The sequence below is a fragment of the Microcaecilia unicolor genome, chromosome 10 (genome assembly GCF_901765095.1).
Source record: "Microcaecilia unicolor chromosome 10, aMicUni1.1, whole genome shotgun sequence".
Taxonomy (NCBI): Eukaryota; Metazoa; Chordata; class Amphibia; order Gymnophiona; family Siphonopidae; genus Microcaecilia; species Microcaecilia unicolor.
Window position 1 is genome coordinate 16,596,409 of NC_044040.1, and position 24,209 is coordinate 16,620,617.

At 44.9% G+C, this 24,209-nt stretch overlaps 1 protein-coding gene across 1 annotated transcript in view; it reads left to right on the forward strand.

Annotated features, from left to right (window-relative positions):
* The window catches only part of EXOC4 (exocyst complex component 4), a 635,584-nt gene that overhangs the window by 578,902 nt on the left and 32,473 nt on the right, over window positions 1-24,209 (forward strand). The window contains exons 15-17 of the mRNA XM_030216046.1: window positions 3,854-3,995; window positions 19,535-19,713; window positions 21,768-21,927. Of these exons, the coding sequence (XP_030071906.1) occupies window positions 3,854-3,995; window positions 19,535-19,713; window positions 21,768-21,927 (481 nt within the window). The remainder of the gene's footprint in view (window positions 1-3,853; window positions 3,996-19,534; window positions 19,714-21,767; window positions 21,928-24,209) is intronic.

The window sequence follows — 24,209 nt, forward strand, 5'->3', positions numbered from 1 at the left end:
AACAACGAACAAGTTTTGCAGTTACCAAGCGTAATTTTGGCACTTACCACAGTTTAGTAAATAGGGCCCTTAGGGCCTTGCGGTAGTGTAGGCGCAGGTTTTGGGCGCGCGCCGATCCATTTTTTAGCTCGCCTGTAAAAAAAGGCCTTTTTTGAAATTTTTGTCAACAATGGACGTGCGGCAAAATGAAAATTGCCGCGCGTCCATTTTGGGTCTGAGACTTTACCGGCAGCCATTGACCTAGCGGTAAAGACTCGTGCGGTAACCGGGCGGTAATGACCTACGCGCGCCAAATGCCACTTGGCGCGCGTCCGTTACGCATGCCAGAAAATAAAAAATATATATTTTTCCGATGCACGTAGCGGACACATGCCAAAAATGAAATTACCGCAAGAGTTACACGGTAGTCGGGCGGTAACTCCATTTTGGCGCTTGTTGGGCACACGTAAATGCTTACGCGGCTTAGTAAAAGGACCCTTTAGTGTTGTCTTGATGGGAAATCTATGGGAAACATAACAGAAGGATGGGTGATGAGCTCTTTTGGCTTCATTATAAATAAATAACAGTATTTATGTGATGGGTGGGACTGTGATAGCTGAGCAATCTTTGTTATTCAGTGTTTGCATCTTGCTTTGCTGTCTGACAACCTGCTCCAGAGAGAACAATCCCTTTGTATTTTGGCTTAGCGACATACCAATAAAGATTTTACTGGTTGCGCCTATATCTGAGTCTAAATTGTCTCTCTTATTTTTTCAGCCCACGAGGCTGAAGTGTTTCCCCCTCCCAAGGGACAGGGGAAATAAAACTCACACCTTTGTCCAGCAAGTACCCTGACAGCTTTCACAGCAAAGTGTCTGAGCTCCATGGTAATAAGTATGACTGTTACACCCCTGCTGTTCAAGCAGCTTTGGTTGGTGATTTCTTTCAGAATCCAGTTTAAGGATATTCTATGACGCCCAAATTTGCACATGGATCAAAGATGCACGAACAAATTAATTTGCTACCAAGCCATTAACCGGCAATAAATTGATGTTAATAATGAATTTTTGCAGTTAATTGGCATTAACTCAATTTTGCGTGCACCTTTCCCTGTGCGATATTTTGTAACCCCGTGTATCTAAATCCCCTAGGGGCCTTTTTACAGAGCGGCAGTAAGCCCAGCGTGGCCTTACCGCACACTAATCTGGAACTACCACCAGCCCAACTCGGGCGCCCTTAGTAGTTCCAGCCCCAGGGCGCACCATTTGCTACGTTATGGAAAATAGATGGCGTAAATACCGGCACCCAAATTAGGCATGGTGAATGGGCTCCAAGCACTATTGGATAGAGAGCTCACCTCCGCACTCTTAATAGAATAACGGTCTGCGATGACTTTTTCCAGCACCTAAACTGGGGCACCAACTGAATCCAGGCCATTGTGTCTATCACACCAGTTTGCTGCAATGGAGACCCAAAGGAGTGTTAATTCTTGTAATTTGTTTAATAGATAGTAACATAGTAGATGACGGCAGAAAAAGACCTGCACGGTCCATCCAGTCTGCCCAACAAGATAAACTCACATGTGCTACTTTTTGTGTATACCTTACCTTGATTTGTACCTGTCCTTTTCCGGGCACAGACCGTATAAGTCTGCCCAGCACTATCCCCGCCTCCAAACCACCAGTCCCGCCTCCCACCATCGGCTCTGGCACAGACCGTATAAGTCTGCCCAGCACCATCTCCTTCTCCCGCCACCAGCTTTGCCACCCAATCTCGTCTAAGCTCTTAAGGATCCATTCCTTCTGAGCAGGATTCCTTTATGTTTATCCCACGCATGTTTGAATTCCGTTACCGTTTTCGTTTCCACCGCCTCCCGCGGGAGGGCATTCCAAGCATCCACTACGCTCTCCGTGACAAAATACTTCCTGACATTTTTCTTGAGTCTGCCCCCCCTTCAATCTCATTTCATGTCCTCTCGTTCTACTGCCTTCGCATCTCCGGAAAAGGTTCGCTTGCGGATTAATACCTTTCAAGATATGACATGTTTTTCTCTATAGCAGTGGCGTAGCTACGTGGGGCCACGGGGGCCTGGGCCCCCGTAGATTTGTCCCTGGACCCCCCTGCCGATGACCTTCTCGACCCCCCCCCCCCCCTGCTGCCAACCCTCCCCCACCATCGGCTACCTTTGCTGGCGGGGGATCCCAACCCCCGCCCGCCGAGGTCCTCTTCATTTATTTTATTTATTTATTGCATTTGTATCCCACATTTTCCCACCTCTTTGCAGGCTCAATGTGGCTTACAATACATCATGGATAATGGAAAAGAGAAGAGAAAAGACTGTTACAGAAGGATTTGGGGTTGCATGGTAATGGAATACATGATAGTAATATAACAGAAGGTATTATTAACATTTCTGGATAACTACTACTACTACTATTTAGCATTTCTATAGCGCTACAAGGCATCCGCAGCGCTGCACAAACATAGAAGAAAGACAGTCCCTGCTCAAAGAGCTTACAATCTAATAGACAAAAAATAAATAAAGTAAGCAAATCAAATCAATTAATGTGAACGGGAAGGAAGAGAGGAGGGTAGGTGGAGGCGAGTGGTTACAAGTGGTTACGAGTCAAAAGCAATGTTAAAGAGGTGGGCTTTCAGTCTAGATTTAAAGGTGGCCAAGGATGGGGCAAGACGTAGGGGCTCAGGAAATTTATTCCAGGCGTAGGGTGCAGCGAGACAGAAGGCGCAAAGTCTGGAGTTGGCAGTAGTGGAGAAGGGAACAGATAAGAAGCATTTATCCATGGAGCGGAGTGCACGGGAAGGGGTGTAGGGAAGGACGAGTGTGGAGAGATACTGGGGAGCAGCAGAGTGAGTACATTTATAGGTTAGTAGAATAAGTTTGAACAGGATGCGAAAACGGATAGGGAGCCAGTGAAGGGTCTTGAGGAGAGGGGTAGTATGAGTAAAGCGACCCTGGCGGAAAATGAGACGGGCAGCAGAGAGTTTCACATGTTTAGATCTTTGTGGTGTATCTTGTCGAAGAGATGGGTCTTTAGTAGTTTACGGAAGTTAGTCAGTTCACAGGTCTCTTCTTCTGGCGCAAGGCTTCGTTCTGTTTCTGTGAGTCTTGCAAGTGTTGTGCCCTTTGAAGACTTATATGATGCAGTTCTGTCTCTTTTTGTGTATGGTGTACAGCGCTGCGTATGCCTTGTAGCGCTATAGAAATGATAGTAGTAGTAATACAAAGAATTTGTCAATGTGGAAAGTAAAAATCTGCCAGATGAGTGGTGAGAAGTATCTGAAATTTCTCAGCAAAGCCCAAATATCCCTCAAGAACACAAAGACAATCTCCAAGGCTCACACAGAGTGTTTCTTTTTCCCCAATAAGTACAACCACTTAGAAAAATGAGGAATACTTCATGAAAGTGGACAGATTTGCATTCATTCCTAGGAAATAGAATAAGTTCTGTATGATGCTAGGCAGTGCGTCTTTTCTAGCAAAAAAGATGCCGGTACTCGAAATCCTGGCCACCCTTCAAGGGTGGGGTAATCACCGAGGATCCCACCCACAATAGCCAGGACCCCTGCAACCAGCCGCAGAATCTGTGACAAGGTAGAATTGCTGTGTAGAGCCTGAGCTCTTTCATTAAAACTTGGGGACCATGGGTCAATTTTAGCAGACAATGGAAAAGGTGCCGATACTCAGTACCCCCAAGTACCCCCTCAAAAAAAGCCCTGATGCTAGGAAAGGACAGAAATATTGACACTAGTTGCTCCTAGAATTGTGAGTAAAAATGTAGCTTTTTAATATAATTCATGATAACTACGTCTACAAGGCATGCTGAGTAAATGTGCGTTTTGTTCTGTGATTCAGGTCTCTCCCCTGCACAGGATGGTCATGTGAATATGGACTTACCGCCAGTGTCAGAACAGATCATACAGACCCTCAGTGAACTGGCAAAATCCTTCCAGGAGATGGCTGACCGCTGCCTGTTGATTTTACACTTGGAAGTGAGGTAGGTGGGTGCTCAATCAGGATGATCCAGGACTCATGAGTCCTTGATTCTGGGCCACTAGTTACATGACTTGAATCTATCCCTTCTTCAGTGACTGAGAGATGATCACTGCTGAGAACTGCTGATTGTCCGGTTTCATAAACTATTCTGATTATGTAGTAAAAAAGCAAATGACTTAGTAAAGTTGCAGACTTAAAGAAGTCTATATTATCTTGATCTACAGCAAAACCACTGCCTACGATTAGATCCACACCGCTGAGGTATTAATTTTTTCTTTGTCAGTCCCTTCATGGAGTCTTTTTTTTTTTAATGTTGTTGCACGTGTCTGTCTTCCTTGACCACTGGGCGTTGTTTGTCTGTCGTATTGTCCCAAAAGCTAAATTGGTCAAAATGTTACCAAAAGATTTACTGAGGAGGAGGATCACTCCCAAAGCAGCGCTTCATTCAGATTTCTCTAATAAGAGCAACTTTCAGAGACCTTTCCACACTTAAAATAGAATTTCTGAAATTTGCCATACGCATATACATATATACAGCCAGTGGAGGTAACTCTGTAAGTGGGAGCTTCCGTTTATGTGCCCCATGGTGACAGCCTATTCCGTAATGCCGTCTGGGTGCCCAGGTTCTGAACAGAATCCTAGCATAACCCAGCAACAGCGAGCCTAATCTTTATTCACCTAGGGTTACATCAGCCATAAACCTGGCATAACTGCATTTCATATAAATGCAGCAGGGAGGGATGGCTGTAACTTACAGTAGTCGCAAGATTCACAATATTCTGTATTCCTTTTACTGTGTAAGCCGCATTGAACCTGCTTTGAGTGCGAAAGCACGGGATACAAATGTAATTAATTAATTAAAGATGCCTGCCAGCATCATATTTCTGTACTGTGCCCATCTTTCCACCTCCTAGTCCAACATATCTCTCTCCCTCTCTTTCCCCATGATCCAACATCTCTCCCTGTCTCCTCCCCAACCCCCACCCCCAGGTCAAACATCACTCCCTCTCTCCTCCCTCCCCGGGTCTAATATTTCTCCCTCTCTCCTCCTCCAGGCCAATATTTCTCCTCATCTCCTCACCCAAATAACTAAATAATCTCTGCAAATTTATGCTGGCTGAAAATTCGTATAAAGTTATCTTTTGCTTCTTTATATATAAATATATAAAATAATTCTGCACAAAGAGGGTGGTGGAGGCTAAACCAGTAACAGAATTCAAGATCCTTAGTTACAGAGAAGTGAGGGGTAAGGCAGAGATCAGCTGGGGTCTCTGGGACTGTAACAGAAAGGGAATTGGGCGGACTGTGGATGCACCTCGTGGTCCTTTTCTGCCACAAAGGCGTGAGCTAAATAAAAACGATTCGGAATCGTTTTCTAAGGGCTTTGAGTTGCAAATCTCGTAATTAAAGTGGGTTAAAGTATTTCACTAAAATAGGGATTTACTAAGTTTTCACATTACTGGACTTTTATGGAAGAAAAACAGAAATAACAAATTTGAATCACTTCATAATATCAAATAAAAAGTGAATATAAGCACAGTGTCTGCCTCTAATCTGAGGGAGTAGTAATTTATATTGATTTAATCTAACTGAAAGTCTGAGTAGCATCTCGATAACTATATATTAACGTCTTGAGCTTGCAGGGAGCCTGCCAGATTCCACTGCTCACCCACTCAATCACTTTCATTTCCAGGGAGATTAATCCCATCACGGGTGTTGCTGCCGGAATTCCGTCAGGGAATGAACGTCTTAAGATTGGAAGTTTCCATACAGTCCTATCACCAAATAGTGTACAGCACTATACAGAAAGAGACAGAGATAATGTTAAGCCAGATGCCAAGAACACAAAGTTATATGGATAATTTATTTGCATAACTTTATGCAGATTTTCAGCCAGACTACGCATTCAGCCTCAAATGCTGAATTTGCCAGCATAACTTCATGCAAATAATTGCTTCTCAATTCAAGAAAGGCCATGTAAAATTAAGCGCACAAATTCAACAATGGCAATTGAAGAGCACTTTTCCAAAACTCACTCAGGGCATCAGAAGCAGTTTTGAGAAAAATTGGTAGCGGCTTTTGGACTGAGCGAGTTCTGCATAGAGTATTCAACGCAAAGTCATTAAAATACCATGGACTTAGTGAGTTTTGGCAGCGGAATAAGCTACAGTAAATGAATCGTGCCTCGATGAAAGAAATTAATCGCATAACTCAGAACTGACAAAAAACGGACTGAGTGAGTTTTGGAAAAGTGCTCTTCAATTATGCTCGTTATAGAATTCTAGCGCAAGTTGGCAGTTAGGCAGCAACATTGAGGCGCAATCACATACGCCATGTCTACTGCAGGAGTAAATGCATTCACCTTGCACATGTGAACTGATAGAATTCTCTAAAGTGTGTGCTAGAAAAATCAGAACACCCATGACCCCACCCCATGTGAGCAGTTAAATACCAGACAATTTGCGCATCCAATTTTTAGAATAGGGTCATAACTCACATGTGTAACTGCAAATTAGTGTCAATAGTTAAGCGCCAATTATAGTTTCAGGTAAGGGCCAATTAAGTAGTAAGTTACATGCTTAAACGGTTACTTTACTATGATTTTGCGTGCAGTTGTGCCCATAATTGCGCTCATAGTTATAGGATTAGGGAGAATCTTTGTAAAACAGCTGTTAGATGTGCCACTAGGAAAACATCTGTTCTAGAGTAAAATTGGTGAAGGGCTGAGTAGAATGTATATTCTAAACCAGTATTCTAAACTGCCCCAATTTGACTGCCCCTATCGGACCGACCGTTCACTTGTCTATTAGATTGTAAGCTCTTTGAGCAGGAACTGTCTCTCTTTGTTAAATTGTACAGCGCTGCGTAACCCTAGTAGCGCTCTAGAAATGTTAAGTAGTAGTAGTAGTAGTATTACATATAGCAGTGATTTAACCAGAGCTGAGATTGTGATGTCATAATGCCTCATTCCACCAATGCCTAAGAGCCAACCTCATCAGTGATGTCACAATGGCTTGATTGTCCTATATTTGTCTCACTCTTATCTATTAGATTGTAAGCTCTTTGAGCAGGAACTGTCTCTCTTTGTTAAATTGTACAGCGCTGCGTAACCCTAGTAGCGCTCTAGAAATGTTAAGTAGTAGTATTACATATAGCAGTGATTTAACCAGAGCTGAGATTGTGATGTCATAATGCCTCATTCCACCAATGCCTAAGAGCCAGCCTCATCAGTGATGTCACAATGGCTTGATTGTCCTATATTTGTCTCACTCTTATCTATTAGATTGTAAGGTCTTTGAGCAGGGACTGTCTCTCTTTGTTAAATTGTACAGCGCTGCGTAACCCTAGTAGCGCTCTAGAAATGTTAAGTAGTAGTAGTAGTATCGATCTTGGTTGATAGACAGAGAACTGAAGTGCAGAATGAAGTCTGATATGTAGGAATTTTACTGGACTGTTTTTTAATGTCTAAGCCACACATTAAGCAAGTAATTAGGAACTTCAAAAGTCTTAGCTCAGATTTTCTATTGGATTTAAGTTTGGGCTCCAATAGGTCCACAAGAGGACATTCATTTTCTTCTTGATGAGTCAACTCCATTGTTGCTTTTGCTTTGTGCTTAGGGCCATTGTCCTTTGGAAAAGTGAATTGTCTCTCCAGACTGAGGTCTGTGGCAGACTGGAACAGTTTTCTTAAGTAATCTTCCTGTACTTTGCACCATCTGTCTTTCCCTAGATGTTTACAAGGCTCTCTATCCCCACTGCTACAAAACATTCCCGCAACATAATGCATAAAGAATGACTGAATAGAGGAGAATGACTTTTGAACTGTTTTGCAGTCGGGTCTTTTTGTCATCACTGGCCTTTTACATTAGTCTGTTCACAGGCTTGCTTGCTTCTTCCTTAAAATCCTTAAAATGAATTCAGAAGTGGCCGCTTGAGTCCCAAGTAGGACAGGAAGACACGAGAATATCTCCCCTCTGTTGGCATCACCTCACTGGTTACCAGTTGAGTCACGAGTTCTTTTCAAAGTCATTTGGCTGATTCCGCAGAAAACTTTTCGCAATCTAGTACAATCCACAGTGCTCACCCATGCCGACTACTGCAACAGCATCTTCATCGGATGCCAAGCCCAAATCATGAAAAAACTCCAAACCGCCCAAAACACAGCAGCTAGACTCATTTTTGGCTAATCACGATTCGAAAGCGCAACACCACTTCATGAAAAACTTCACTGGCTCCCAATCAAGGAAAGAATACACTTCAAAGCCCACACAATGATCCACAAGATCCTCAATGGCAAATCCCCAAGCTACATGTCCAACCTGATCGATCTTCCAGCCAGAAACTGGACCAGTACTTCTAGAACATATCTCAGTCTTCATCTCCCTAACTGCAAAGGCCTTAAATACAAAATACTACGCATCGAACTTCTCTGTAATAGGCAGCCAACTCTGGAATGCCATACCTCGACACATCCGAAAAACCACTGAGCATCTACCCTTCCGAAAACTGCTGAAGACATACCTCTTCAAACAAGCCTACGGACCCGTCCTAATTCTCAAACATAACTCCACACCACTATATCACCCACACACCAATCCCTTCAACACATCTCTTACTACTGTCCCACTCTATGAAATTATGTCGTCCCTGCGACACTTTGTTCCATACTTTGTATCATCTCTGTGATACATCGTACCAAACTGAACCTAATCTAAGTAATTATGTCATCTCTTTGATACATTGTTTCCATCCCTGTATTATCTCTGTGATACTTTGTACCATGCTTTGTTAGCCGCACTGAACCTGCTATTGAGCGGGAAAGAGCGGGGTATAAATGCCACAAATAAATAAATAAATTAAGGCATTATACCTTGCTCTACATTTTGGAACCAAGGTTTGCATTGAAGGTATTTCAGCCTGCTACAGCGCTCCGATTACAGCTCAGGGTTGCTTGCAAGTGCCCGATTTGAGTTGAAGGAAGAAGGTGAAGACCTACAGGCCTATATTGTCGTTTGCTGGCCCTCAAATTTGGAACACCTTGACAGCTGAACTTTGGATGATGTCTGATGTGTTTGACTTTGGGAGACAGTTGAAGGCAGCTCTTTTTGAAAAAGCTTTCTCTTCTGTAAGATAAGACCAACGTCATAATACGTTGTCATTTATATACCAAATCGCTGGCTAGTTTATGAGTGTGATTAATTTAAGCTGCGGTTAGTTTTAATTGATATTGCATTTATTTGTTGTGCTCTTGGATATCTTCTGTTACACCCACAGAGGAAATTAGATTGGCAGCATACCACGTATATTAAATTTAAATTTACCCGTATAAAGCCACTCCTACCATTCGGAGTTGGACATTTACAGTAAGTGATATGGATAAGCTTCAGCTCAACCCAAATCTATCCTTATTTTGGACTGATAATTGTTGGCCATGTAGGGGGGCAGGTTTATAACAGGGCACCTAGGTTTGGAGGTGGAGAAGGCATGACTCGCTTGTTTACTAGGGGAGCACACAATGAAGCCACGAAGTAGTAAATTTAAATCAAATTGGAGAAAATATTTATTCACTCAACGTATAATTAAACTCTAGAATTCATTGTCAGAAAATGCAGTAAAAGTCAGCTTAGCAGAGTTTAAAAAAAGACTATAAACCATTATTAAGGTGGACTTGGGAAAATCCACTGCTTATTCCTAGGATAAGCAGCATAAAATCTTTTTAGGATCTTGTCAGGTACTTGTGACCTAGATTGGCCACTGTTGGCTTGATGGACCTTCAGTCTGTTCTAGTATGGCAATACCTATGTACCTATTTTCTAAAAATACCTAGGGGGTAATATTCAGCCCATTTTTTTAATACGCTGACAACTGCAGGCAGAATGATATTCAGTATCAGGCCATATTCAGGCACCCACACTGAATATCTGGGCTTAGTTGACATGGCAATGGCTGCCAGAGTTTATACGGGTTGCCGATGATATTCAGCCAGGGCCTGCAAAAGATAGTTATGCAGGCCCTGGCTGAATATTGGCCGGACCTGCATTAAAAAAAATTGTTTTCCTCCAATTCCCTCCCACAAGGTCTATAGACCCCTTCCCAACCCACCCCAGATGAGACCAGATCCCCCCACCATCCTCGCAGGTCCAAACTACTACTACTTATCATTTCTATAGTGCTACCCGACGTACGCAGCGCTTCACACTTGAACATGGAGAGACAGACCCTGCTCAACAGAGCTTACAATCTAATTATGACAGACAGACAGGACAAGTAAGGGATAGGGGACAGTTGAAGGTTTAGGAGTTAAAAGCAGCATCGAAGAGGTGGATTTTTAGCCTAGATTTGAAGATGGCCAGAGATGAGGCTTGGCGTACCGGCTCAGGAAGTTTATTCCAGGCATACGGTGCAGCAAGATAGAAGAAACGGAGTCTGGAGTTAGCGGTGGAGGAGAAGGTTGCAGATAAGAGAAATTTGCCCAGTGAGCCCCCTCCACCCCCAACTCAAGATAGCACCCCCCCCCCCCCCTGCCCTGTGCGTACCTGGAGGTCCTGGTTGTCCAGTGGGGTGATGGGAACAGGAGTGACTCCTGATTTGCTCCTGCCCCTAGTGGCTGCCTTTACAAAATGGCTGCCGTGACCTCTACATACAGCCCTCGCCCACACTTTTCCCAGACTCCACCCATGTGTTCACACACTTTCAAAGCACACACCATTGCATACAGTCACCAGTTTATAGAATAGCATTTATCCAAAATAGCGGCATTCATGCTTTTCAGCGTGGAAATACACACATATGTGCCGGTAGACTGGTTATTTATGTGCATTCTTGGAACCTAAATATAGGTTAGATTTTGAATGTAAAAGTATTTGTTACTGACTGACAAGAGCTTTTGACTATCACTTCTATAATGGACAAGTCCCTTCTTTGTGGAGCTTTCAGTAGAATCAAGACAGACGAAAGCACACAAGTAAAAACAAATAAGAGAGTTCATGACCTACAAGAATGAGATTGAGGATATTAATTGATTATCATCAGGTACGATGTTGGAGTCAGACTCGTAAGGGCAGTCTGAAAGGGTGGATTTTTAAATCATGTACCTAACTGGTTAACACTTCATAAATCAGGCCTCTCTCTCCCACTAATAATCAGTATAAGAAAGGGGGTGGGAAAAGCCCCCCCAAGGGGCCTGCGAAAGTTAGTGCCAGGAGAGGCCTTCACCTTCTGTTTTAACGCCAGGAAACTGAGAAAGCAAGACAGGAAAATTCAGGCCTCCACGTTTGCACGTCTTTCAGAAAGGCACAGTCCTGGCATGTTAATATTTTGTATATGCTGATCTTCATTAGCTAGTTGTAACATTTCTGTTACAAGGCCCTCGTGCCTCCGCTGCCTTTTGAAAAGTTCATATGCGAAAGTGTTTGCAGAACCAGCAGCCAGTGTGTTCAAGAGCCTGCCTGAAAGGCATTTGACATTTTCTGCGTAACCCCGTGGGTCACGCTTAATCACACAGGCCTCTCTTTCCTCTGCCGCTAATGCGGTAAAATGATACAAGAGGTGAGTATATTAAAAAGCAGCAATCACCAAGTGCATTTTCAGCCTGAACTTTAAAACAGGATATGTATTATAGGATGCCAGACCTGCACTGTGCGAGCTGGCTGAGAATGTCACCTTTCTCCCTAGATGTCTTGAAAGCATCAGAGGCAGTGTATGTTTAATAACAAGTACAGCTCCATGCCGTATTTGGAGCATGCACTTCTGGAAATGAACCCCAACCAATGGACACTTGGTGCATGGAGAACCTGTACCTCCGGTGTTCGGAGAATCGCCAGCTACCAGGAGGAATGGCGTCAAGCTTCAGCTCTGAGTTATCTCTACACCCGATATTTATTTATTTATTACATTTATATCTCACATTATCCCAAACAGATTCAGGTTCAATGTGACTTACAGTAAGAGATATGTACCTCTCCTCCCCTCCCCCCCCCCCACCCCCAACCGCTTTTAGCAAATGCTGAGGATTCAGCAGCAGATGAGAAGCAATCATTGTTGGATGTTTCTGCTACTTGGGGGCTGGAGCGTAGCCAGACAGCAAATTTAGGGTGGGCGCAAAAACGGTGCTCTCCCTGCTCTTTTCGGCCCCCTCCGGTGCTCTCCCTGCTCTTTTAGGCCCCCTCCGGTGCTCTCCCCCCCCCTCAATCAAACCAAAAGAAATACCTGAGCTAGCGGGAATCCACAAATCCCGCCAGCTGAAGACCTCCTCCCGACAGAAAGAACACTTACAGCCTGCGCAACCAGTAGTAGTGGCCCAGAGCCACTGACATGGTCAGCCTCTGCGCAAGAGCACAAACTGAGCATGCGCGAGGGGCGGGGCAGCAGCGGCTCAGCAGTTCTGCTGGATGCACAGGGTGTAAGTGTTCTTCCTGCCGGGAGGAGATCTTCGGCTGACGGGACTTGCAGATCCCTGCCAGCCACGCTTATGGAACACTGACTTTGAGTGGGCCTGACCCCAAAGTGGGCGGGCCCAGGCCCACCGAAGCCCACCCGTGGCTACGCCACTGCTTGGGGGAGAGCTCCCAAGACAAGAGAGGAAGTGATTCGATCACCTCCGGGTTTACCTGCTGTGGTGATGGCATTGGGTGTTGTTTCTCTATGGATTCCGGGAAGGGGAGACCTCTCTGGCTGCGTTTGCTTCAGAAACCATCAACATTCGCACTAGAATCCATATGGATTGCTGTATCTGATCTGGGTTAAGATACTTTCAGTGCAGTTCAATAATGATGAATGCAAATGTTTTAACTAAGAACATAAGTGCTGGAGGTGTGGAGGAGTGGCCTAGTGTTTAGGGTGGTGGACTTTGGTCCTGAGGAACTGAGTTCGATTCCCACTTCAGGCACAGGCAGCTCCTTGTGACTCCGGGCAAGTCACTTAACCCTCCATTGCCCCATGTAAGCCACATTGAGCCTGCCATGAGTGGGAAAGCGCAGGGTACAAATGTAACAAAAATAAAATAGATACTATTGGAGATTCTACATGGAATGTTACTACTATTGGAGATTCTACATGGAATGTTGCTATTCCACTAGCAGCATTCCATGTAGAAGGCTGCGCAGGCTTCTGTTTCTGTGAGTCTGACGTCCTGCACATACGTGCAGGACGTCAGACTCACAGAAGCAGAAGCCTGTGCGGCCACATTGGTGATCTGCAAGGGCCAACTTCTACATGGAATGTTGCTAGTGGAATAGCAACATTCCATGTAGAATCTCAAATAGTAGCAACAGTGAAGGAGTGGCCTAGTGGTTAGGGTGGTGGACTTTGGTCCTGGGGAACTGAGGAACTGAGTTGGATTCCCACTTCAGGCACAGGCAGCTCCTTGTGACTCTGGGCAAGTCACTTAACCCTCCAGTGCCCCGTGTAAGCCGCATTGAGCCTGACATGAGTGGGAAAGATACTATTGGAGATTCTACATGGAATGTTGCTACTATTGGAGATTCTACATGGAATGTTGCTACTTTTGGAGATTCTACATGGAATGTTGCTATTCCACTAGCAGCATTCCATGTAGAAGGCTGCGCAGGCTTCTGTTTCTGTGAGTCTGACGTCCTGCACATACGTGCAGGACGTCAGACTCACAGAAGCAGAAGCCTGCGCGGCCACATTGGTGATCTGCAAGGGCCGACTTCTACATGGAATGTTGCTAGTGGAATAGCAACATTCCATGTAGAATCTCCAATAGTAGCAACAGTGGAGGAGTGGCCTAGTGGTTAGGGTGGTGGACTTTGGTCCTGAGGAACTGAGTTGGATTCCCACTTCAGGCACAGGCAGCTCCTTGTGACTCTGGGCAAGTCACTTAACCCTCCAGTGCCCCGTGTAAGCCGCATTGAGCCTGACATGAGTGGGAAAGATACTATTGGAGATTCTACATGGAATGTTGCTACTATTGGAGATTCTACATGGAATGTTGCTACTTTTGGAGATTCTACATGGAATGTTGCTATTCCACTAGCAGCATTCCATGTAGAAGGCTGCGCAGGCTTCTGTTTCTGTGAGTCTGACGTCCTGCACATACGTGCAGGACGTCAGACTCACAGAAGCAGAAGCCTGCGCGGCCACATTGGTGATCCGCAAGGGCCAACTTCTACATGGAATGTTGCTATTCGCAACATTCCATGTAGAATCTCAAATAGTAGCAACAGTGGAGGAGTGGCCTAGTGGTTAGGGTGGTGGACTTTGGTCCTGGGGAACTGAGGAACTGAGTTGGATTCCCACTTCAGGCACAGGCAGCTCCTTGTGACTCTGGGCAAGTCACTTAACCCTCCAGTGCCCCGTGTAAGCCGCATTGAGCCTGACATGAGTGGGAAACACAGGGTACAAATGTAACAAAAAAAACAGTTTGTGCAAATGATTCAAACTTTAGAAGATCACAATGAGAGGATTAAAAACGTTCAAACGGTGAATTCTGCAGAGGAGGATGTACCTAAGCCTCACGTTTAGCTCTTGCTGATATTCATTTGGTGTTTGTTCCTTTGATGTTATTGTATATGGTTTATTTTGGGTTTTTTTCAATATAATAAAAAGAATTTTGAAATAATGGTGAACTCTGATATTATGAAGGAAAATACCCTGTTAAGGCGGAAAGTTGATAATTTGGAAAACGCAGTGTGTTCTAACCTCGAGTTGATAAATTTTCCTAAGGCTCCACATGTTTCTCCTAGCGAGATGTTTACTTGCTATTTGAAGGAGATCCTTCACTTCCACCAATTTCTCATATTTACTACCTGCCAGTAGCAAAAAAGGAATCTTTAAAAACTTTGGCGAACCCAAATTTGGAAACAGATGTCTTTGATGTTTCTGATATTCTAGAGACTTGTGAGACGGAAACTTTGGCTAAAGCAACTTTGCTTATTACTTCAGCATTGCCCTCCGACCATGACTGTTGTTTTGTTTTTAAAGAAGAGATGTGCTTCTTCTGGGTGTGATGAGCACCTCATGCTGCTGTTCAGCCTCCAGACTATGATTCTCCTTATGTGCCTATTCAACCCCCCATATGGGCCATCATTTATGTCCTGAGAAGGGGGGGGGGACCTGGCGCAGCTTAGCTCTCTTTCTCTGTTTCTCTCCCACCTAGACAAGCAACAAGAAACAGTTCTTAGAAATATGCCTGGGTGCTTTGTTATAGATCTGTAAACAAAACACAGCCTTCGCTTTGGCAAATGTATTCTCTCTGCAGTTTCCAAACAACAAGCACAGCTTTGGCTTTGATAGATATATTCTCTCTGCATTTGCTCAACCAGCGTCCTCAAACATAACAGTCTGTGCAGTCCCCCGTTCGTCATCTTTTAAACACAGTTCAGACATAAAGAAATTATAGCCCTGGCTTTCCGTGCTTAGCCTTGTGGGCTGAGCAGCCGGGCATCGCGTCCTTCCAAGGTCTTAGGCCTTCCTCAGCTTCCTGGTCCAGCATCCTGTTTGGAGTCCTTCTTGCCCCAGGTTAGGAAACCCACTTACTCCTGCTGGCTACCGTCATCCACAACGCCTTAGTCCAGCCTTCCCTTTGGGATCCTCTTTGCCCCGGGTTGGGTAGCCCACTTGCTATCAGTGCCCACATCTTCATGGTCCAGCTTTCACTTTGGGGGTCCTCTTTACTCCTGCTGGCCATCTTCTGTGAGGGAGGTCCGTTTCCTGGGCAAGGTCTCTCTCTCTGTTCACCTTAGCTCCCTCCTTTCTACTCAAGAATTATCAGACCCCTCCCTTTGAGGCTCCTCCTTCCCTTGATTGGCAGCCAGGAGTCTAGGGAAACTAGAAGCTTCTCCCTTTAGGTGGCTTCCATGTTTCCTAGGGAACATTAAACCCCCTATCGATCTTTGGGATTCCGTTCCAGGCTTTCGTCCCCTCCTGAGCTCTAAATCCCTCCTAATGCTCCTTTGTAAAACCCCAAGTGGGTGAAGTCGAATGGGTGCACTGACTGCTCCTCGCAGCACCACATAGGATGTCAGGTCAGGATTTTTCCTGACTAAAGAAACAGGATTCCTTATTAATTAGACCAGCACTTTTTTTTTTCTAAAATTCCTATGTAAATATGTGGTTAAATAGAAATCAGTCAAATATATCTTTTGAGCCATCTCAATTGTCTGTTTTTGTCGGCAGAAAGAAAGCTCTCTCTAATTGCCCAGATAGAGTAGCAGCTATTGATCCGCAGTAAATTATAATTTGTAGTGTCCTATGATACTATCTTAGTTTAGCTTACTCGAGAAGTATTAGAGAGAATAGTTTTTTTTTTTTTTTTTTTTGCTTTTTGTCCTTTAATTTCCACTTATTCCCCTTTCCACAATGTTGTGGACGTATTAGGAAAATGACTTGTTTGCCAATTATAAGTATTTGATTCCCTTGAATATGGTTAAGTTTGCTTCTGTATTTCTGAACAAGCGACTGACCTTGGATATAATTGTAAATTTCATTTAAAATAACATTAAAAAAGAATAAAACAGGATACGTATTATAGGATGCCAGACCAGCGCTGTGTGAGCTGGCTGAGAATGTCACCTTTCTCCCTGGATTTCTTGAAAGCATCAGAAGCAGCGAATATTTAATAGCAAAGTACAGCTCCGTGCGGCATTCGGAGCATGCACTTCTGCAAATGAGCCCAGCTGCTTGCTGGACGCTCGGTGGTTGTTTTCAAAGCACCTTAATGCCAAGAGCATGTGAGTGTCAGCAAAATTATACTGATAAAACGTGTACGTATAATCATGTCTCCTTTGTATTTACATTTTTATAGCAATCCTGTCCTTTTTTTTTTTTTTCATTACAATGAAATTGTAGTGTCAGGCTGCGAAAGACTTTGGTATTTCAGTAGGGCATGAGTACTCTGACCCTAAAAACATTGCTGTAACTTAACTAGTGTGGAATTTATGCATTGAGGCCGATGTGTAACTACACAATTTGTCCTTAATGCAAAGGTGAACTTGCTGGGAAGATGCGATTTGTTTTCCACCGTACTGCCAGGACCATAGGCAGTTGGTGGCCCAACTGTTTGGGGAGGCTAAAGGGGGCGGGGTTAGGGTGGGGCCAGGGGTGGAGCTTAAATCCATAATTGTCTGATAACACGCAGAAAAAATAAATAAAAATAAAAGTCACAATTAATACCTTTTATTAAATTTAGATATTAGATATGTATCATATGTCAAAGAATAAAGTGGTTGCTCAAAGCGTATTCTAACCACAATCGCTCAACTGCAAAACACTATGTGCAACTTTGTGCAAAAACACACTCAGAACCTTACTGTACCATAAATATTACACTGGACAGAACCTAATACACCAATATACCACCCATACGGAAAATGTAGACCGTCAACAATATGAAACAAGGGATCATAATATCACAATTCTCATGTAGAGCCACAAAACATCCTAATTCATGTTTAATGTGGGCTAAAATGCCATAAATAAGTAAATAAATATAAATTTTTAATGTTGAGCACCTGATTCTCAAAGTGGACATATTCCAAACACTATAATGAAAATAAAATAATCTTTTCTACCTTTGTTGTCTGGTGACTTTTTCTGATCATGCTGGCCCAGTATCCGTTCTGCTACTATCTGTCCTCAGGAAGTCATCCTCGTTAAATATCTCCCTGGCAACCCAGGATATCTCCAGCCAACCCCCCCTGCTTTCCCAGCAGTAAGGTAAACAAACCATAAACCAATTTCTACAACTGCTAGAGGGCTTTCACTGCAGCTCCTGCTGTGAGGATGGAGGTAAACCAACAATTTGATCCCCTCGGAGCAGCTGGACTCCACAGCTGATCCATTCTGCTGCAACAGGGGGGAGGCTTAGCCTCTCCAAGCCTCTTATACCGGGCGCCTATGGCCAGGACGTGCACAGTATAAGAGTATTAAAGCCAGCAGAAGCCCCTGCAGTTGCACATATTACCATCTCCCCCTGGGCGTTAAGCATAACTTTTTTTTTACCACATAATACTGAACTTTAAGGAGGGAGAGATGCTGGACCGTATGTGTGGGGGGGGGGGGATGGGAGGGAGAGAGAATGTGTAGTCTGGATTCTCAGGCGGTCTGGAAACTGCAGTTTTTTGAGGTCCGGATCCTCGGATGATCCAGATTTCCAGCATCCCGATCTTTGGACTTCTACTGTACCTGCAGTGCAGCACCATCTGGTTAGTGCCAGAGCAGAGTCTGGGTGGTCCTGGAAGTTATACGTGCAGTGATATTATTCAGTGGAGGGTGCCTAGATAATTATCCGAGCAAATAGGCCTGCATAAAAAGCTCGCTGGATAGATAGGTACCAGCACTGAATATCAGTGACACACGGATGACATCCAGGGCCTGCCAGAGACCCGGTTATTCAATGCTGGGAGCCGGATTTAGCCTGGCGCTGAATATTGAGTTCTAAATGTGCCCATGGTGGTCAGCGTTTCCAAAAATAGTGACTACTTCAGGCTGAATATCGACCCATATATCATGAGAGGTACTGAGCATGTCACCTGGAGGCATATTTTCAAAGCATTTAGACTCACAAAGTTACGTAGTAAACTGTGGACCTTTTGTAAGTCTAAGTGCTTTGAAAATGAGCCCCATAGTAACTTACTTTAAAGCAAGCATCTGTCGCGAGACTGTTGAGACTACTGAGACCACCGCGGGAAGTCTCAGCACCCATTTTGAAAACACAGTGGCACCGGGCAGAATAGCAGCAGTGGGCAGGAAAGAGTGTTGTTCTTTCCTGCCCCTTCAGAGGCCACTAGACCAACAGGGCTCTTCAAGGTAGGCCTGGGAAGGGCCCACTGAGGCTCAGGGGCCTGTGGTGTGCGGGAGGGGAATGGCAGTGGGGGGGAGGGCTGTAGTGTGTGGGAGGGGGCAAGAGCCAGGGGGGCCCAATGACCTTTACTGCCTGGGGGGCCCAGATCACTGTCAGTCTGCCCCTGGAGTGTGGGACTGCTAAATTAGGTGCCTCAGCAGAGAGAAAGTGAAGCAGGGAATGATGATGCGAAGGAGAGTTAAATTATAGAACCTTCTGCTGCTAAAACGCCCGTAAATTATTCCAGGAAGAAGGCATGACTAGATAAGACAGTGCAGTTATGGTCTAGGGAAGGTGCAGGTTAACATGCATATTGCACATTACTGCTGAACTGACAGCTGCATTGCCATGCAGAGAAAGGGGCATTTAACAATCAAAAAGATAACAGGACTCAGTAAATTCTGCATTCATCCTTTAGCCCAATTACCTCTGTCACTTTATATGTTACTATTCGGTACTGCTGGTCCTGGTTTGTGTAAAGTAATATTATACATTCCTCGCTAATGAATTAAAAGTAGATTTTGTGCATAGTTCTGTTACTTTGAGTCATGTGTTTATCACTACAGCCGTTGCCCCTGTGTTTTCTGCAGAAAGCAGCTCATGAATGCGTGTAATAACTGAATTTTATCCATTTCAGTATTCTGTTATTGCTTTTGTTGGTGTGTTTCTGGGGGTCGTTATTCTGCTTCTGCCTCAGCAGTTCAGATCACTTAACTCTATTCGGTGTTGTCTTGCAGAGTTCATTGTTTCCACTATCTCATTCCGCTGGCTAAACAAGGGAATTACGCGATAGTCGCCAACGTGGAAAGCATGGATTATGACCCTCTGGTGGTGCGTCTCAACAAGGATATTAGTGCCATTGAGGAAGTCATGGGTGCCAGTCTCCAGCAGCACAAGTTCCAGTATATCTTTGAAGGTCAGGCATGTTCCTTTTATTGGAAAGAACTTAAAGAGTACAAGTTCTGTCTAGCTCACTCATGTTCTTGTAGTTGAAGGGTTGGGGCTTTTCACGAGTCATTCTCTTTATGTATCATGTTATGTTATTTTACTTTTCTGTGGTTGTTCTTGCAATTTGACAATAAAAAAAGATTTCATATACTTGAAGGTCAGGCATGTCCAAGAGAGCCAGAACTGGGGAGAGATGGGAAGAGAACTAGATGACCTCTTCAGGTCTCCTGGAGTCTTGTTATTCTGTGACTTTAGAATACACATCAAACATATAAACGGCGAGTGACCGTACTCACTCGCAAATGCGCAGTAGAGACTTCCCTCTCTGCCCCGCCCCCGCATCAATACGTGTGACGGGGGCGGGACAGAGAGGGAAGTCTCTACTGGCATGCTACAGACGTCGGAACTGCTCCCCCTCCCCCCCTCCCCCGGAATCGCCGCCGCCCCTCCATCTGGCCCGAGCACTGTGAACTTACATCACCACGCAGCAGCAGGCACATCAGCAAAGCTGCCGTCGGGCTTCCTTCTCTGCCTTTGTCCCGCCCTCGCCGACGTTACGTCACACGAGGGCGGGACACAGGCAGAGAAGGAAGCCCGCCCTGACGGCAGCTTTGCTGATGTGCCTGCTGCTGCCTGGTGATGTAAGTTCACAGTGCTGCTCGGGCCAGGTGGAGGGGCGGCGGCGGTGACTCCGGGGGAGGCGGGGCGGCGCCGACCTCGGGGGGGGGGGGGGGCTCGGAAAACCCCCCATTCCAAAAGTAGCCCGTTTTCACGGGCTCAACGGCTAGTTAGTATCATAATCTCCAGAGCATCGATATATTGTGAAACTACTACAGATGTTGACCAGGAATCATTGGCAAAAAGAAAAACAACATTTTACCTTAAGCAAACGTACAGTGGGAGAAACTTCTATAAATGGTGCTCCAAATTCAGCGCTGGAAAAAATTGGCGATAAGCATGATTCTGTAAGAAGTGTGCACCCTCCTACGCACTTGGTTGGAATCCCCTTTGGGGGACACATTGTCGGACTCGGAACTACATCGTAGACTTCTTCAACGGGAGGGGCGGGTGGATTATGGGGCTGCTCTTCGTAAATGGAGCGAGGATTGGGGAACTGAGGTGAATGTAGACCTGGGCCGGGCGATCGCTCCCATTCCATCCACTACCTTTACAGCTGATTTGCAAGAATGTCTATTTCAGGTGCTTCTTCGAGGTTATATCACTCACCGACAAGCATTCCATATGGGGATGTTGTCCTCCTCTACCTGTCTTAAATATCAGGGCGACCAGGTTACCATTTTTCATCCTTTTTGGAAACGCCCTTCTATATTGCTTTTCTGGAAACAACTTTTCAGTTATCTCACGAGAGCGGTTGGCCAGCCTGTCACATGTTCCCCTCTGGGTGTCATTTTAGATCAGGTAGCAGCATTCTGCCTTCAAGGAAAAGGTCAATGCTTATTTATACATAAGGCATGTATTCTGGGAGAAAAAATGTATTTTGCAACGATGGATTGGTCAAGACCCTCCATCCTATTCAGCAATGGTGACTCCAATTGCATCATTTGGAGTCAAGAGATGCTAGCTTTCCCTCAAAAGGCGAAAACTGTTTCTCTGTTTGGAATGATTATATTCAAACACTGCATCACAAGGCACAAAGATTGGTGTTGAATACCTGTTGTGAGTATCGGGGTATAGTTCTGCCATTGGGAAGTTGAAGAGTACAGCCTCCCAATCAGTAGTCTGCTGCTGGGTGGGAGGCTAGGGGGCTGGGAGTTGGTGGGGACAGGGTTATTGTTATTGTTGACATTGTATTGCAAAAAATCTTTTGTTTGATAGAGGAATGAGGGAAGGGGGAGTAGGGGACAGGAATTCTGCTTCATGGTTGCCTGTATGTTCATATGCCTGCTGAAACCAAGTTAGGCACGCTGAGGCAGTATTCTATAACTACGCACCAACTTTTCATAACGCCCCTGATTTTTTATCATGGTAACATTCCTCCTTTCATCCGCTGTCTCCCTTCAGGCCTGGGCCACTTGATTTCCTGTATCTTGATCAACGGTGCCCAATACTTCAAGCGCATCAGCGAGTCGGGAATCAAGAAAATGTGCCGTAACATCTTTGTGCTCCAGCAGAACCTCACAAACATCACCATGTCCCGGGAAGCGGACCTGGACTTTGCAAGGTAATGAGCTCACTGAACAGGAAAGCAGAAGTGTAACAAGTGAGACAAGCCTTTTTAGCTTAGAGGGCAAAGTACGAAGGGACTCACCCTTCATTTTATTCATTGAGGGGATCTTTTACTAAGCTGCGGTGGCATTTTTAGCTCACGGTAGAAATCAGCTGGCAGTAAATGCTGAGACACATTCAGGCTTATTTTCGAAAGAGAAGGGCGCCCATCTTCCGATTTGTGTCGGAAGATGGGCGTCCTTCTCTCAGGGTCACCAAAATCGGCATAATCGAAAGCCGATTTTGGGCGCCCTCAACTGCTTTCCGTCGCGGGGACGACCAAAGTTCACGGGGGCGTGTCGGCAGTGTAGCAAAGGCAGGACTGGGGCGTGCCTAACACATGGGCATCCTCGGCCGATAGTGGAAAAAAGAAGGGCGTCCCTGACGAGCACTTGGCCGAATTTACTTGGTCCATTTTTTCTGGCGACCAAGCCTCAAAAAGGTGCCCGAACTGACCAGATGACTACCGGAGGGAATCGGGGATGACCTCCCCTTACTCCCTCAGTGGTCACCAACCCCCTCCGACTGTATTATCGAAACAAAAGATGGCCGCCCATCTTGTTTCGCTAATACGGGTTTCCTCGCCCCTTCGCGGGGACGTCCTGGGAGGACGTCCTCAGGAAAACTTGGGCATCCCGTTCGATTATACCCCTCATTGTGTGTCTCAGCTTCTACCGCGAACTAAAAATGCTACCGCGGCTTAGTAAAAGATCCCCTGATTTTTTTAGGGCTTTTTTCTTCATGTGGTAATAATGAGGGCAATTTTCAATTCAAAGCCACTAACTTCTACCTGGCTAAAAGTGCTTGCCAGCTTGCCTAGTGTTCCCAGAGGGAGATTTAAGTCAAGAAAAGAAAATAGTGTATATATGTTCCATATGTGTAAATATATTTATGCTAATTTAACCCCATTTGGCCACAGCAAAACATGCTGGCCCTTTCTATGCAGGTACTATATACTGACTCATTTTCAAAGTCATTTTTCTTTAAAAATTAGGTGAAGTATAAAACAGCCTACTGACTTCACATCGTGTGAGCTTTATACCCACTGGTTTTGAACCAATTTTCAAAAAGAAAGTACTCATGTTCCTTTGCTTTAAAACTTTCAGCGTTTTCTGTGGATACATTTCCCATGGAAAAAAATGTATATAACATTGAAAATGCAGTTTGAACAAGCTTTCTTCGCCTGGTCTAAATACACTTCCATCGTATGGCAGGAAAGCAATTCTCAGAGAGCCAAATTATGTGCTTAAGTAGCTCTGAAAATTGTTCTCCCCTGTCTTTCCAAAGTGCCCTCTCTTTTTTTTTTTTTTTGGAGTTTCATTTTCTGTTCTCATCATTTTCCTGCTCAGGTAAGGATGTGCTGCCTAATTGATCTTCACTTTCACAGGCATCCCAAGCATTCCTCAGACTCCACCACACGTGTACCTAACTTTCCCAGAGAGAGCACTTGCCTATTTTCCCTTTGAAAATTTTCCATGAGTTCAGTTTCAGTGGAAAACAGCGCACGTAGCTTTGAAATCCAGCATATCTGCATTATCTTCCTGAACCCTTACGCCAAGCCCCCTCCCTGCCCATCTTCAAGTCCTTGCTTAAAACCCACCTCTTCAATGCTGCATTCGGCACCTAACTCTTACCGTTCAGTAAATCCAGACTGCCCCATTTTGACCGCCCCTATCGGACTGTCCGCTCACCTGTCTCTTAGATTGTAAGCTCCTTGAGCAGGGACCGTCCCTCTATGTTAAATTGTACAACGCTGCGTAACCCTAGTAGCGCTTTAGAAATGTTAAGTAGTATATTCTTTGCCTGACCTAACTGAGCACTACTCAAATGGGGAGGGGGGAGGTTTCCAAACAAGTCTATTTACCCAGATAAATGTCTTTTGAAATTGCCCTTACTTTTCTGAAGCTTTTCTAGCCCCAGTGAATCCCGCTGTAGTAGGGGGCACTAGAGAAAAAGGAGGCATACGGAGGTGCAGCTTAATGGTTAATGCAATTGGGGTCCTTTTACTTAGCTGCGTAGGTACCTACGCATGGTCCTACATGCGTCAATTTTGAACAATCATGTGGCCCGGGCGATAATTTCATTTTTTACATGCGTCCACTAAGCACGCCGGAAATTTTCCAGTTCGCGGCGGTAGCCGGGCATTGTATGCGTGTAGACCACTACCTCCCAGTTAACGCGTGAGACTTTATCACTAGGTCAGTGGGTGGCGGTAAGGTCTCAGGCCCAAAATGGACG